This window comes from Anomalospiza imberbis, chromosome W, assembly GCF_031753505.1.
Source record: "Anomalospiza imberbis isolate Cuckoo-Finch-1a 21T00152 chromosome W, ASM3175350v1, whole genome shotgun sequence".
NCBI classification, from domain to species: Eukaryota; Metazoa; Chordata; class Aves; order Passeriformes; family Viduidae; genus Anomalospiza; species Anomalospiza imberbis.
Window position 1 is genome coordinate 1,785,673 of NC_089720.1, and position 16,717 is coordinate 1,802,389.

Genomic DNA, 16,717 nt, shown 5'->3' on the forward strand with positions numbered 1-16,717 from the left:
GTTAAAATTGTGAGTTGCATTAGATCAAAAACACAACAATTTCCTATATGTTATAGCAATTCTTTCTTTCATATCGGTGTGAACCTGAAGTTTATGTTATATACAGTAGATGGGATGGTCTCCAGCTGATGGGTGTATTATGGGCAGTATATGGGATTCTGTATGTTCAGTACACCTCACACTCGAGACAACTTTATTATGTGGTTTTGTTAAAGGCTATAAAAAAGGCAATTTTCTGTCTTTTTGGTCTTTCAATTTAGAATGAATATAGAATTTTGTATAAAGCAAGTTCTGTGTGTGGTTTGGTCTGAAAATTTAATATTCCTATTTGATAATTTATTTATCAATTTCTTCTTTGTTTACAGAATGGGCACAGCAGTGTTAGAACACAGGCAACTCTTGACAGTAAGTTTCCAAAGCTTGGTTGTGCAGAGGACTTTCTGTTCCTTCCTTACTACTTGCTGTGTGCACAACTGTAGCAGTGATGTCTGGTTTAAGGTTTTATATTGTTCTCACTGTTTATTTTATTACTGACTCTTTTGAGTTTATTTTCTATTTCCATAGGATATAATACTTGCTGCTTGACTAGAACGGAAGTGTGAAAGCAGCTCTATTAAATCTACAAACCTAAGCAATCTTAGAATTAAAGAAGCTGATTTGCTGCTGCTTTCTTTGGAATTTATCTGCCAAAATTAGGAGAAAATAAAATATAAAATTAAAAATTCATATAAAATGTATTAGTAATTCTTCCAATTCTCAGTTGGGGAGCTATGAATAGGATTTAGCTGTAATGATACAAAGTGACATTCTTGGAATGCACCTCTCATTGGGTGTAGTGCTACTTGTGCCCTATTAGAAGCCCATGGGGAATAAGGGTGACTAACATGCTCCCTCTGCCAGGTACCTTGCTCTCTTGCAGTGGAGTAAGAATAACATAATACTGGCTCTGATACGGGCATTACTGTTATCTTCATCTTGGCCAGGTTCTAATGTGGTATTTTACTTGTAGCATCCCTACATCTCTATTCCTGGAGTTAAAATAATTAAATTAAATTCTAGTATTCAATCTTCTGACCTGTGCTGCTCTGTGGAAATTTTCAAGGGCAGCAGTGTGAATTAACATATTTTGGAATTCCAACACTAAGTCTTTCTTCCTCTTAAGCATGTCTTCAGGTAGGTCACTAATAGGGCAGACTGGTTTTTTTATACTTCTGAGTAGAAAGAAGTTGGGCATTGAAACCTATAAACAATGTTTTGTTAGTGCTAAGTTAAATTTAAATGAGCAGGAGGAGTGTATATGCCCAAAGAGTTACCACTTGAAAGATTGTTATATATAAAAACAACTTTTCAAGTGGAAAAGTTTCTTACTCTTGTGTACATAATTAATGAATAATGTATGAAATTCACTGCAGGACTTGGGTTTTTTGTTATGGAAAACAAAGATCTGAGAATTCCTAATGTTTTTGTAATTATTCTGTAACAGCTTTATTAGTCCCTTTTTCTGAGCCAGTTCCCCTTTGAGAACACTTTTGGTCTTTTCTGTATTTCAAGCACATAAACTGGAATCAGTCTTCTTCCATGTATCTATTTCATGAATCCAAACTATTATGTATTTTCTCTTTTTAACATTTGAAAGTATTGATATTTTCCCTTCTGCATGTGCTGATAATATTCTTAGTTCATAGGATGGCTTGGGTTGGAAGGGATTTCAATTTTAGTTCCAACCCCCTGCTATAGGCAGGGACACTTTCCACTAGACCAGGTTGCTCCAAGCCCCATCCAACCTGGCCCAGAACACTTCCAGAGATAAGGCAGCCAGAGCTTCTCTGAGCAACTTGTACCAGTGCCTCACCACCCTCAGAGGGAAGAATTTCTTCCTAATATCTAATCTAAACCTTCCCTCTTTCAGTTTAAAGCCATTCCCCTCTGTCCTGTCACTCCATGCCCTTGTGAAAAGTCCCTTTCCAGCTCTCTTGGAATCCCTTTAGGTACTAGAAGGCTGCTACAAGGTCTCCCTGGAGCCTTTTCTTCAGGGTGAACAATCCAAACTCTCTCAGCCTGTCTTCACAGGAGAGGTGCTCCAGCCCTCTGATCATCATCTTGTCCCTACTCTGGACTCACTCCATCAGGTCCACCTCCTTCCAATGTTGGGGTCTCCAGAGCTGGACACAGTACTCCAGGTGGGGATCTCACAAGAGCAGAGTAGAGGGGCAGAATCACCTCCCTCGACCTACTGGTCACACTGCTTTTGATGCAGCCCAGGATATACTTGGCTTTCTGGGCTGCAAGTGCACACTGCTGGTTTATATTAATTTTTTCATTCACCAAGACCCCCAAGTCCTTCTCCCCAGGGTTGTTCTCAGTCCATTCTCCACCCACCTTGTATGTGTGCTTGGGATTTTCCTGACCCAAGTGCAGGACCTGGCACTTGGACTTGTTGAACTACATGAAGTTTGCACAGGCCTACCTGTCAAGGTCACTCTGGATGGCATCCCTTCCTTCCAGTGTGTCGACTGCACCACACAGCTTGGTCTCTTCAGGAAACTTGCTGAGGGTGCACTCAATCCCCCTGTCCATGTCACTGACAAAGATGTTAAACAGCACCGGTCCCAACACCAATCCCTGAGGAACACCACTTGTCACTAGTCTCCACTTGGACATTGAGCCCTTGACTGCAACTCTTTGAGTGCAACTGTCCAGTCAACTCCTTATGCATCATGTGGTGCATCCACCAAATCCATGTCTCTCCAGTTTAGAGACAAGGATGCTGTGCGGGACAGTGTCAAATGCTTTGCACAAGTCCAGGAAGATGATGTCAGTCACTCTTCTCTCATCCACCACATTCCCCTTTTTCAGTCAGTGGAATCTTCACTGGACTGCCATGACTTCTCAAACATGATGGATAGTGGCTTAACCACTTCCTCTGCCAGTTCCCTCCAGACCCACAGATGTCTGTCTTTAGATCCCATGGATTTCAGGTTCCTTAAATGGTCTTGAACCTGATCTATAGAATTTCCTTCTCTGTTGTCAGGTACCCTCATGCTTATTCCCAAGGCCAAGACTTCTTGATTTCTGTTTGTATAGCAATCCAGCAACCTGACTTGAGTCATTTAGCGAGGAAAGCAAACCAGTAACTTGAACAAAATGTGATGTGTACCTTCTGAGTGTATATGTGAATTTTCTTTTGTGACCATTCTAAGATTGTCTTTACATGCATTGCCAGTTAATGATGATCCACTGGCTAGTGGTCTCTAATGTGGTATGGAAGCATGGTCCAGCAGAAGGCAGGGCTCAACTCTCTCTTGCTTTTATTGGTAAATGAGTGCCTCTAATTCTGCGTATTATCTTCAGAGAACAAGAGATAAGTGTAGAAACAGCTGGGTATTCTGTTGGGCAGTAAAGTTGTTCAGTGTCTTAGTATAGTGATCATTTGGAAAGGTACATCTATGGTAAACAAGTTCTACTCTGTGTACCTGAAAAAGCACTATTCATGCTTAAAGCTTTTTGTTATCTAGGTCACATAAAGTTAAACAATATTTGACAACTCTTTAGCCATCAAAAGTGCTTAATGCTGTACCCAGTTGTGGCCTTTTGTCATAGCTTCTTTTATTCTACTGCATTAAGCATTTAACTCAGTTCTCCAAACTGATAAATTATATGTTCCCTTGTACTCCAGCGATCCAAGTATTGAACATCAATGGTGCTGTGTAGGTTGCAATGAAGAAGCAGAGCTGTAGGTAAAAGCAGATTTGTACAGCACAAATTACTTCTGTTTGTGGAACCAAATGCAAGGAATTTTAAAGTGAGGATTGACTTGTGAGCAAAAGGCAGTAATCCAGATAGTGGAAGTTTAAGTGCAGAAGACTAGTTTGCTACACACGTAGCATTGAAAATTATAAATCTACTGTAGGTAAAGAGCCTAAAGGGAAAAAATGATAGTTATGTTGCTGTTTGAATTTTCATTAATAGCCTGATTCGTGATACTGTTATTGGTTCTTACTGGTCAGGTTTTTGTAAACCAAGGGGAGAACACTGTTATGTTCCTGAATCCAGGCTAGGATGTCAAGTATGCTGGAATTTGTCTTTGAATGTCTTTTTTTAATTTGTTGCAGCTACTTCATCAGTTCCTGCACTTAAGACAGAGCCTTCTCCCTCGCTACCTTCTGCTGATTCTCTGCCCAGCATGGTGTCCACTACTGCTTCACTTCTGCCTTCAGCTTCGCAGCATGCAGGCTCTTTACCCAGCTTGCCTCAGTCCAGTGATCTGGCCAGCAGTTCACTCTCACAGTTAAGCAGGTAAAGTAGGAGTTGTGATAAACGGAAAGGGGTTCAATTGTCAGGAAAGGACAGACATAAGGGTGATTGTGTATGAGGCTGTCAGGCACCAGGGTCTCTTTTTCTGACATTAACTAGAAATAGGAAAGAGATTCAGAATAGGCTAGGATGTTTCTGGTTACAAAGTATGAGCTCTGGGCTGCCTCTTAATGATAGAGCAGCTGCTGCCCATGGTTGTCTTGGTTTAAGACAAGTTATGAGGTGGACACTTTGAAATAAGTTACCTCCTCTTTAGTTTTAACCAATACATTTCCACCAATAAGGAGAGATGAATATTGTTATCGATGAGTAATGGTTAATTAATTAACCATTACTTAATTGGCTCTCGCAGTTAAGGGATGAACATTGTGTATATGTTAAGAGAAGTTTTATTGATGTCTAGTTATGTTATTGTAGTTTGTTGTTTAGACATCCTCTGTTCTCCCCATAGTCTTCTTTTCCCCCCTCTGTATTGTTTCCACCAGACAGCCTGGGTTGTCAGGGTTGTCCGAGACATGTGGAGGGAGTGCATGTACATGTGCCTCTTGCATGGGGCAGTTGGGAATGGGAAAAGCTTGTTGCTAGGGGGTGCGGCATGACAACACCTCACCTCCAATCAAGTTGCAAGAAAGTAGTCTCCTCCAATGGACGGTGAAGAAGAGTTGACTGAGAAACTTTAGGAGAGGCCAAGGTTGCCTGATGCAACCCCAGGGGGTATAAAAGGCGGAGCAGCCGTTTTGTAGACAAGCTCATGGCAGACGGTCACACATTCCCAGTGCACTGTCCTTTTTCCTTATTCAGTCCTTTGTTGTATTTTGTTAAGGTTTAATAAACCTTTAAAATTTTAAAAGTGACAGGTCGTTTCTCACAAATATGAGTAGATGTAAGTGAAAAAACAACAGTTTACTAAAAAACCAAAACAGAAACAGGCAAACATAATAATAGTAATAGTCACTAGTTAGAAAATTGCTGGAATCTCGCAGACTCCCTGGGAACAAGGAAAAATTTTTAAATGGCAGAGTAACCCCTCCCCCAAGATGGCACCCTCCACAGACAGCCATGTGTGGAAAGACAAAGATAACAGCAACCCTCCCCCCTCTTTTCTCTCCAGTGGTGGCAGCAGCTCCATTGATGAAGGTGGCTGGCACACTCTGGCAGCTGGAACTTGGTTGTGAAAACCGCCATTCACTTGTGTTAAAATTTTAGAAGTTTAATAGTAATGAAAATAGTAATGAAAATTAGGATAATAAGAGACAATAAAAGGCAAAGAATTATGGACATCTGGGTGCCTTGCACTCTGCCACAAAACACACCTTGCTAACAAAGGATTACTCCTTAAAAGCAATAGCCCATTGCATATTCATATATCTCATACATAATTCAAACATTCTTTTCAAACTAAGGGTATTTTCTGCTTAATTTCAACTCCCCCCCTCATCCTGTAAATCAGTTGTTTTGGTCCCTCGAAGTCTGGGTCTTCACGATAAGGAGGCAATAATTCTTTTCTTGCAATATTAGTGTCTTGTTGCTGTTATCTCTATGCAAATAATTAATTATCCATTCCTTGAGGTAGTTACAAAAAGTAGTTTCACATAGTTTCTATTTTAATATTATGCTATATCCTAAAAACTATATTTACCACACTACTTAAAAAAGATTAATACAGCCCTACCTAGAAGAGATTAATACAGCATAACTTTCCAACATATTACATATAGTATTCCTTTTAACATTTGCAAAGAGCCAATCATATAATATGCATTTTTCACAATTCCCCCTCTTATTCTTTATAAAACATTTGGCTTGAGCAATATTTCTTGTCCACTTGCATTCTTTGGACTATGCTGGTAATCAAATAAAACAGGGGATTAAACAAGGAGGAAATATCAAAACAGTTGTAACATATAAAAGGAAGAATCCTAATTTCTTCCACCATCCTATCCCCAATACATTACCCTACCAGCTAGTTTTTAACATTGTTTTTCAATTTTGCACTGGTACGTGGGTTATTTTTCTGATATCTTTTGCTTTTTCCAGGATGACATCCCCATTGTCATCTATTTTCAACAATCTGTTTTATTAAACTTTCCACAAACACCCCCTTCTTTAGCCAATAAATAGTCTAAAGCCAACCTATTCTGATACAGTACAGTTTTTGTTTGGCTTTGCTGACTTGATATTACTTCTAATGCCTCAGCAGCTTTGTTTGTTATCATCTCTATAACTGCTTGGAGTCTTATAATAGGATTCAGCGTACAATTTGGGGCCAATACAGAGTTAGATTGCTGTGCTGGTTTTACCTTTTTGTTTACTAATTGCTTTTTTACCGAATCTTGGATTATATCTCTAAGATCAGATGTAAAGCAAGTCCATCTCTCTCATTTTGGACATTCAATTCCCCGTCTATTATAACTTTTTCCTATGTTCTTTGTAATCCAATATTTTTCTCCATTTTGCCTGCAGGTACATAATTTGGATGGGTTATAACAGTAACTGTTGACATGGGTGTGTGCAATAAAAGAGGAACTTTGGTTTCTTTCTATGTAATGCTTTTGGTAGCATTTGTGACATGATCTTGACGGTATCCCGAAAGGGAAAAGACAACAAATGAGTGACAGAAACAGGACTAACAGAGGTCTGGTATGGCTTATATCCCCACCTTCCCTGCCTATGGGGTTGCAATCCATAGCAGGTGTATATGATCTTCTCGGTGGCGAATACAGTGGTCAACCCAGGTTTGCCCTCTTTTTCCCTTGTCACTTCTTTTTTACTAATTTCTAGGCAAATTGTTTTTGACACTTGTTATAAATGAAAAATGATCCAGCCAAATTAAAAAAATAAAAATAATTTATTTTAGCAATAGAGATCTAACTTAGCCAGCCACACGGAAAAGGACAGTGCCGAGCCCGGGATCGGCGCTGGGTGCAAGACACAGAGATCAGCCTCAGCAGAGGTTTCACTCTATGCCCCCACACCACCATCCTGGTACAAGCGATTTTTATAGGGAAAATTTTGCCTGAAGCCAGGATTTCGGCATTCAGTCCTTTGTTTCATTCAAAGTCCCATAAGTTGATGAGATTTCCTTCTTGGCGACAAGGTAGAGAAATTCAAAGTCTGGTGTCGTGGAAACTCTTGATGAAATTTACGGGAACAGAGTATTAACATGTATCGGCCGGGGGGGGGGGGGGGGGGTCGGGGGGGGTGTTCCTGATGATGATCAGCGCCTGAGTGTCTCCATATCACTTCAGATAAGGCCCATCTCCTGGCGAGCCACATCCCCTTGCTTGTAAATCAGGTTTCAACACACACACTCAGTTTTGCCTGAGAAGGGGGGCTTCTAATGCCGAAGGGTACATCCTAACAATTATTTAATATTATATATATATCATGCAAAAAAAAAGGTGCGAATTATACCTGTTACATATAACAACACTCCTTAACTTTGGCTCCCCACCATTCCTCAGGTATCGCTCAGTCAACAGGCACTAATAATTTCCATCCACAAAACAAATTATTACTTCAGTTGTTTTGAGTTCTATCTGGATAGGGGATAGATTTAGTACCCGACACTTCCTGCAATGAGAGCATAGATTTTGTGAACTACAATACCAATTTTCCCCACAATTTAAACATTAACATATAACCCAGCTAGCGTGTCCAGTATTGGGATGAATCAAACAGAGTATACAGTATGGCACTGATGGAAATTGTTATTCCCCCTGTTATAAATGAATGCTCCAATTTATTAATTAAAGAAAATTTATTAAATGGTTCAAATATAAATTTAGAGAATAACAACTAAAAGCCACTATTAAAAAAAAAAAAAAAAAAAGGTCAGTCAGGGATTTCCACGATTGGGCTTCTCTTTCCATTCAACAATGTCTCACATATTCATAGAGTCTCTTTTCTCTGCACTGAGTTGAACAAAACTGTGTCTGGGAAGTAATGTATGCCAATCAGAGGGTTACTGGAACTGGACACTGAGATGTGTCTTCTTGATGGCTCTGGCTATCTCACTCTGAGATATTTATGAAGTATTCATGGCCTGGGTGTTCCTTAGATTACCTTGGAGAAGCACCCATCTCCGAGCAGGCCACGTCCATTCGTTTGCAAATTAGGTCCTTTTCTCTCTGCTGCCAGCTGCGGTTTTGAAATGCTGTGAAGCAACCTTCCTTTTGTATTTAGTTGGTGCTGTGTGATAAACTTTATCTGTCTTGGTGCACCTCTGTCTTATGCTACAGGCCGAGCAGCACTGTTGAAGTTCTCATATTTTGCTTCTGTTTTCTTTTTTAAGAGCTAGAATGAGGGGGTCAGAGGGGCCCTGATGCCCCAGTCCTTTTGTTAATTAGTGTTATTCTGGAGGAAGAAGAACATATCACAATAAGAAACCTCCTCCCATTTCTTTTCTCTCCATAGAAATAACATTAGCTGTAACAAGGTATTATATTCCAATGTACTTGTAGGAGGCCATCTGGCCCCCTCCTATAGGTGATATAAGGGCTATCAATGGGAGCAATATTTGATTAAACTTTTTTTTTTTTCCAAAATCTTATCTATTCATTCCATGCCTTTGTTTTTCACTTTCCTCTCCCTACCTAAATACCACTTTTCTTTCGACTATATTCTCAAACAAAAACCTCCTTTTTCTCACACTACTTTTCAATACAATACACTTTCCTCCAAGGAACTATCCCCATTCACTCAAGTTTATTTTTCACTTATTCACACACACAACAAAACAACCACAACAACAAGGTACCTTTTATTTTTCAACACACCTGTTACACTTTTAGGTGTCCCTGGCTAGTCCCGGTGTTCTTGGATACCCCTCAATCTGGCTGTGTTGTTCCCAACCCCAGATTCTCTCGGGTGTACCCTTACTCCGGCAAAATTTTACTCAATCCTGGGTGCTCTCGAAAATTAATATCTCAACCTAGCAGACGTTTATTCAACCCTGGGTGCTCTCGAAGATTAATATCTAAACCCAGCAGACTTTTATTCAACCATGGGTGCTCTTGAATATTAATCCCTCAACCCAGCCCATTTACTCAATCCTGGGTGCTCTTGAAAATTAATATCTCAACTCAGCAGACTTTTATTCAACCCTGGGTGCTCTTGAATATTAATCCCTCAACCCAGCCCATTTACTCAATCCTGGGTGCTCTCGAAAATTAATATCTCAGTAATTCAGGGGTACATGCACAACACGTGGATCTCCGCTTATATGAAATATAATACCACCTCTTCTGACACTTCAAGCATCGGAGGAGAACCTAAGCTGTGTGCCAGTCTGACTTCTAGCAAAAGGTTGTCAATCCGCACACGAAACAGGGCATTACCCCTTCTAGACCCCACTTCAAGGGGTTTCTAAATGCTCATTTAACTGGGGGCTATTCCCAGTCAAAGGCTAGATAGCAACTTGTTGAACTTTAGTATATTCCTCCCAAGAACACTCTGTCTCTCCCTCTGTCTTCCCGTTCTATGACTACCTAGTCCCTTGATGGGTGAAGAGACTGAGTTCAAGCTGAAACCACCTGTGGAGAGCCTGTCTCAAAGGCTGGGCTCTCTCAGCCCGGGCTTGAAGTTCTGCAGCCACTGTGGGCAGATCGCCTCTCACTTGTAACAAGAACTAAGCAGCAAATACCGTAATGCAAAGGATCTCTCAGTGACAGCTTTTACACTAAAGGGCAGTGTTATTGTACAACAAACACTTAACTCTTAGCCTAGCCAAGTTCGCTGGCTACTTTTGCAAACCCTTTACCAACCAGCGATGCTTGTAAGTGGTGCTTGCAAGTCCCAACTTGTACCACGCTCCCACTATCTGCGCTATCAGCTAGCGGCGTTCAAAGCAGCTCCTCAAACCACGGCTTGTGTTCGCACGCCCGCTGCACTATCAGCTAGGCTGCGCCTAGAGCGCCTTTGCAAGCCCCGGCTCAAGCCCCGTGCCGCGCTCTCCCTGCTCGCCAGAGACAGCCCGTGCTGTGCATGCGTATTGCCTGCTCTATCAGGCGAATGTGCCTGTCTGCTCTATCAGACAGTGCCGGCTGAGAGCTGCCCCGCGCTGTGCTCTGCCCGCTCCATCGGGTAGTGCGGGCTGGGACCTGCCCCGCGCTGCGCTCTGCCCGCTGTATCGGGCAGTGCGGGCTGGGAGCTGCCCCGCGCTGCGCTCTGCCCGCTCTATCGGGCAGTGCGGGCTGGGAGTGCTCCGCGCATGCGCTCTCCAGCACCACCGCACCGCGTCTTTGTATCTTAGTAACGCCACACGGTGCTTCACCGTTTCACTCACACATACACGTAACGCACACAAGCATACACGTCCGGACGTAACAGACACACCACACCGAAATCACAACACACCACACTGAAATCGCGATTTCTCCTTCCCCGAGCCGCGCTATCAGCTAGGGGGGTTTTCCCGCCGCCGGTCTCTGCCCTGGTGGCATCTTGCTTGCAAGCCCCTGGGCAAAACTGAGCGCAAAAACGTCTTCTTGCGACTTATCAGTGCCAACCTTAAGAAAGAAATTAATACATACCGCTTCTGTCCGCAGTCGCAGGGCCGTGGTCTGCTCCCCGCAGTGTACAGCCGAGGCGCAGAGTCCCTCCGGGGAAGAGCCCCGCGGCGCCTGAGGGCGTCTGCCCCCAACTGGACCCGCGGGTGAGCAGAGTCGTCCCTTCATGGTCGCCAAAATGAAGCGATTTGCGGAATAAATAAATAGACTCCACAACTCGATATAGTTATGAAGTGGGTATGTATGCCAGCGCCCGGCACAAGTGAGATAGTTCTCCAAAAACTTGTGCCCCGAGCCTCAGTCTGACCCACATCTTTATTCACAAAGGTGTTCCATATGCAATACATTGCACAACTTTTCTATGCATATTCAACCCCTGGCCCCGCCTGTCCTCGCCTCTCATGCTAAATAGGTCCCCGCCCTTCTGGGCATGCGTGGTTTGCTGTGGTGGTCGCGCGGGTGGTCTCTGGTGGTCTCTGAGGCTGAAGATTGTGTTCTTCCTCCTATTTGAACTCTTGAACTTTTCTCCTCTGTGCATGCGCTTTTGGTCCTTTGGTGCCTATCTGAGTAGGTCTGTCAGTCTTGATAAGCTTGGAGACAGAGGAGCCCCTTTATCTGGGTTCTTTGCATCTCCTGGTCTTCTCTGGCATTGTCCTTTATGCAAGAAGCTTCAGAGATTTGCATTTTCTTATGCCCTTTGTACCATGGCAGAGGTTTCTCAAGTAAAAGGTTAAAATTCAACACATAATTCTACAAACTAAAATTTAAATGTTTTAATTTATTTTGTTAATTCAAGTGAACTCCAAAAATCTCTATTTCAGTATCACCTGGTTTAGATGTGATAGTCCATTCCTCAGGTTCCTTCACAAGTCCTTTGATTCTGCTGGCATGAATCCACTGTCTTTCCCTGTGTTATAAACGCCAATCACTTGGTTTTTAAAATTTTAAAAGTTTAATAATAATAAAATGGTTATAAAAATAGTAATACAATTAGAGTAATGAAAATTTAGAGTTAGGACAATTACAAGATAATAAAAAGCAAAGAATTACGGACGTCCGGATGCTCTCGGGCACTTAAGCCCAATAAGCATGCCTTGTGAACAAAGGAATAATCTTTAAAAGCAGTAGCCTGATGCATATTCATACATCTCATACATGATGCATAAATTCCTTGCAAATTAAGAACTTTTCTGGTTTTTGTCAACTTCTTCCCCTTAATCCTGGTGGTTCCATAAAGACGGAGAGAAGGTGGAAGAATGTTTGTCTTTTCCGATAAGGAGGCAGTAATTCTTTATGGGCCCCCATCATTGTCATCTCTGTGTGAAGAGTTTCTTCATTATCTCATTTCTTGCTTGAGTTAGTAAAAAAAAAACCCCACATACATAGGTTCTATTTTAACTACAAAACTACATTTACCATACTATTAAAATGTTAATACAGCACTTCTAATCAATATAACATAATACATATAGTATTCAATTTAATATTTGCGAAAAGCCAATCATAAAATATGCATTTTTCACAATCCCTCCTCTTATTCTTTATAAATCATTTGGCTTGAGCAATATTTCTTATCTAATTGCATTCTTTAGACTATGTTAGTAATCAAATTAAAGATGGGATTAAACAAGGAAGAAACATCAGAACAGTTGTAATTCTAATTTATTCCACTATCTATTCTTCAATACATTATCCCATCAGTTAGTTTTTAACATTGTTTTCCCACTTTTGGACCGGTATCTGGGTTATTTCTTTAATTCTAATGCCTGAGCGGCTTTGTTTGTTATCTTCTCTATGACTGCTTGGAGTCTTATAATATGATTCAGTATATAATTTGGGTTTAATACAGAGGTAGATTGCTGTGCTGATTTCACTTTTTTTTTACTAATGGCCTTTTTGCCTAATCTTGGACTGTATTCCTGAAATCAAATGTAAAACAAATCCATCTCTCTCATTTTGGACATTCAATGCCCCATCTATTACCACTTTTTCCTAAGTTCCTTGTAATTCAATATTTTTCCCCATTTTTCCTGCAGGTACTCAGTTTGGATGGGTTATAACAGTGGCTGTTGACATGGGGGTGTGTAACAAAAAAGGAACTTTGGTTTCTTTCCATGTAATATTTTCTGTAGCATTTGTGACACGATCTTGCCAGTATCTCAAAAGGTAAAAGACAACAAATGAGAGACAGAAACAGGAATAACAGAGGTCTGGTATGGCTTATACCCCCACCTCCCCTGCCTATGGAGTTGCTTTCCATAGCAGGTATGTGTGATCTTCTTGGTGGCGAGTACAGTGGTCAATCCAGGCTTGCCCTCTGTTTCCTTTGTTACTCTTTTTACTAAATATTTTTAGGCAAGTCCTTTTCAACACTTTTTAACTGAGGTTTCTTACCATTCCTCAAGTATCTCTCAGTCAACAGGCACTGATAATTCCCATCCACAAAACAAAGTTATTACCTCAGTTGCTTTGAGTTCTATTTCCATAGGGGATAGATTCAGTACTCAATACCTATTGCAATGAGAACATAGATTTTGTGAGCTCCAATACCAATCATTCTCATAATTTGAACATTTACATATAACCCAGTTAGCGTGTCCAGCACTGGGATGAATCAAATAAAGTATACAGTATAATACTGATGGTAATTTCCCTTCTTCCTTGTACAAGTCACAGGCTAAGGCCAGAATGTGAGAACTCTGATTAAAATAATCTTGTTCTTCCTGTTTGAAGTGGTAATGTTCCTCTCCTAAGGAGGTGTCGGAGGCGTCTGAGGACTTATTTAGGCAGTGCTTAAAATCAGTGATGTAAACTTTGCCTTATTTCTCAGTTAGGTGTTATTTTTTTGTACTTTCCTTGGTTCATTTGGGTTTTCCCAGACTATTACCACCCAGTCCCAGTCGAAAGTCAATTTGATATCACCCGGTTTAGATGCGATAGTCCATTCTTTAAGGTTCTTCACAAGTTCTTTGATTTTGCTGTCGTGAATTCACCCTCTTTCCGTGGTTCAGATTGCTGCTTTAGTGGTACCTGGAAAGGACTTCTTAATAACACAGTGTTAAAAGAAAGACAATACTGCATTAACTTTTACCATTAGTTTTCTTCAAAACTTTCTGGGTTTAACTAAAAGCTTTTTCTACAGCTGCTTCTTCTTCTTGTATCCAGCTGTTTTAATAGCTGCAGAGGCCAATTCTTCTTGTGAGCTATAAGTAGTTAAATAGAAAGACCAGGCCAATTTTAACATGACATGAATCACATCTCTTGTTTTTTACTTTTTGGGCAACATTTAACTCATTCTTCAGAACAAAAAGCCTCCTCTTCTTAACAACAAAAACCAGAAAGTGGAAAGAGTTCTTGCTTAAACAAATAAATCACTTTGTGAAAGTCAGCTATCTCTGCCTTGATCTTATCTCTAGTGGTGGTCCCTTTCTTTTATTTTTTTTTTTTTTAACAGTCTTGCATTTAACTCTGTCCTTCACCTCCCTCTCTCTTTTTCTCTCCCTCTCCTTCTCTCTCTTCACATTTTAACATCCACATTCCAGCATCAGTCCACCTTCTAACATCAGTCCACATTCCAATGTCTCAGAGAGGTAAGTCTGCCAACCACCCCTCCCCCTTTTTCAACTTCTTTACAAATTAAATTACTTTTGTTATGTGCATTTGGCAAGCATGCAATTCATGGCACTCTCCACCAAGGTTACTAGCCACTCACAGCTGACACAGTACTAAAACTAAAGACTTGTTTTTCTATCACAATTTTTTTCCATTCACAAGCTCAAAAAGGTTGTAAGAACAAGGTAAACAACAACTTACTTCCAAAGTGACTCTACCTGTACCAAAAAATTTAAGACAATGTTAGTTAGTGCAATGCAATTTGCAACGAAGCCAAGGTTTGATTTGGGAAGGGCATCTGAGGACACAGAGCATGAGTTTTACAAATCCATATTTTGAAGAGAGAATGGACAAAACATGAATACAGTGGGGGGAGACAGAAAGTAAGGAATTTGTCTCTGCAATACCTTCTCTTTGACTGCTAGGAAACGCTGTTCAAAGAGGCTCCTGTGGTACAAACAATAATTGTATGGAAAGAGGCACTCTTGAATTTAAGCTTTAATGTCACAATAGGAAACAGCACCTGAGCACTGCAGTGGTGAAGCACCCTGCCTGCAAACTCACTAGAGGCAAGCTACTGCTGCCACGCTGCAGGGCTACCTGCAGCACAGAAGGAATCACGACCAAGCCCTCCCTGCAGGCCTGGGTAAACCACACAAGGAACCCACAACTTCTTCATAGCTGTCTAACTCATTCCAGAAATAAAACTACAGCAAGCAGAAATTCCCCACCGCCAATTTTGTTTTTTTTAATGTGTGTGTGTCACACACCCACAGTGATGCTGAAAGTAACAAATTAACAGCTTACATTAGAAGATACTGAAACCTTTTCTTCATCCAGCTTTGTGTGTTCCCATTTATATATGTTACATCTCCAATTCGAGGTCAAAAAAATGAGCCTTATTTTTCAAAAGTGCTATGCATGCACAACTCTAGCTGCTGTTCTAGGTGCACTGCAAGTAGTCAGCACTTCCAAAAACACAAACAAAACAAAAAACTAAAAAAGCAAAACACATTTGGGTACATGTAAAAGGACTGGCTGGAAGAAAAAATGTTTCTCATTGACCTGCCAAGTAGCTGGTGTTACCTTTAGTTTAACTTTACACACTGAGAACCATGTGATTGAACAGCTTCACATCGATTCAAAATAAATTAAAAGTAGGTCTGGCTATGTCACAGCTGTAAACTAGTTTCTCAACTTTAGAGTATAGCAAGTTACAAATTTCAAGATGAAAAATCACAATGCAAATTGAAAGAAATAATTTAAACTACTTGTACACAGTAATGGGAAAAGACTTAGCTGAATCAACAGCTCAATTAAGACATTTGCTCAGTATGAAGCATCCTTCCCTATTTCCTTCTCTAGCCCAAACTTCCTTGTTAATTTTTTTTTTGGTTACTTTTACAGTATCTTTGCTCACACTGTAATATTTTGGAATATTTAACAGACAGGTTCTTTTTGCCCCAGTGTCTACTACAAATTCTAATTCTTTTTTTCTTGGGGACCCACTTTTAAAGTTATCACAGACTCTAGATGGTATTTTTACCTTAAAAAAATAGAGCCTCTAATATCTCCATTCTTCTTCTTTGCTCATCTCTCAGAAGATTTTCAGATCTGTTGCTCTCTTAGGACAATCTCTCTTATAATGTCCTTTGTTCTTACAGTAAAAGCAGACATTCCTGGAATGCTCCTGAGACTTGGTTTGTATTGGGGTTTTATTTTTTCCTGTTCCCCTGTCTCTACTACTGTCATATCTAGGAGTAGTGTTTGTGTGTTTTTGATTTTTTTCTTGTAATTGTTTTCTCACATGGTGACTGCCACAATCCTTGCTTTTAGTTTGGCTTTGGCCATAGACTTTCTGAGCCTCCTTTAATAAATCATCTAATGATTTGTCATGCTGATCTTCAATTTTTTCCATTATCTGGCCAAGCACAAAGTTAATCTTTAACAAAGCTTTTCTCACATCAGTCTCAGGATCCATTCTGGAATGTTGCCTTATATTTCTCCCAAGTCTGTCCAACCATTCAGTTGGAGCCTCCCTTTTCCCTTGTTGTGCCTCAAAAGTCCCTTCAGCATTTTGCCCTCGAGATGATGCCCCTTTTTTTCTCTTGATTATTAAATTACAATACTCATTCATATGTTTTCTCCCCTCCTCATTATTTCGACCCTGCTCAGGAGGTGCAGTTGGCATTTTGTCCTCTCCAGGGAGGGGATGTGTTTTTTCATTACTCCCGGCTTCTTTGCTTGCAATTTTGATCATTTCCCTTTCTTCTGGAGAAAAT

General features: G+C 40.7%; 1 protein-coding gene across 7 annotated transcripts in view; it reads left to right on the plus strand.

Moving 5' to 3' along the window:
- Positions 1-4,315, plus strand: part of LOC137464306 (ubiquitin-associated protein 2-like) — a 116,914-nt gene extending 112,599 nt beyond the window's left edge. For all 7 annotated transcript variants that reach the window (XM_068175593.1, XM_068175597.1, XM_068175599.1 and 4 more), the window contains 2 exons: positions 366-405; positions 4,113-4,315. In XM_068175593.1, coding sequence (XP_068031694.1) covers positions 366-405; positions 4,113-4,300 — 228 coding nt within the window. In that variant the 3' untranslated portion in view covers positions 4,301-4,315. The remainder of the gene's footprint in view (positions 1-365; positions 406-4,112) is intronic.
- Positions 4,316-16,717: the final 12,402 nt, after the last annotated feature.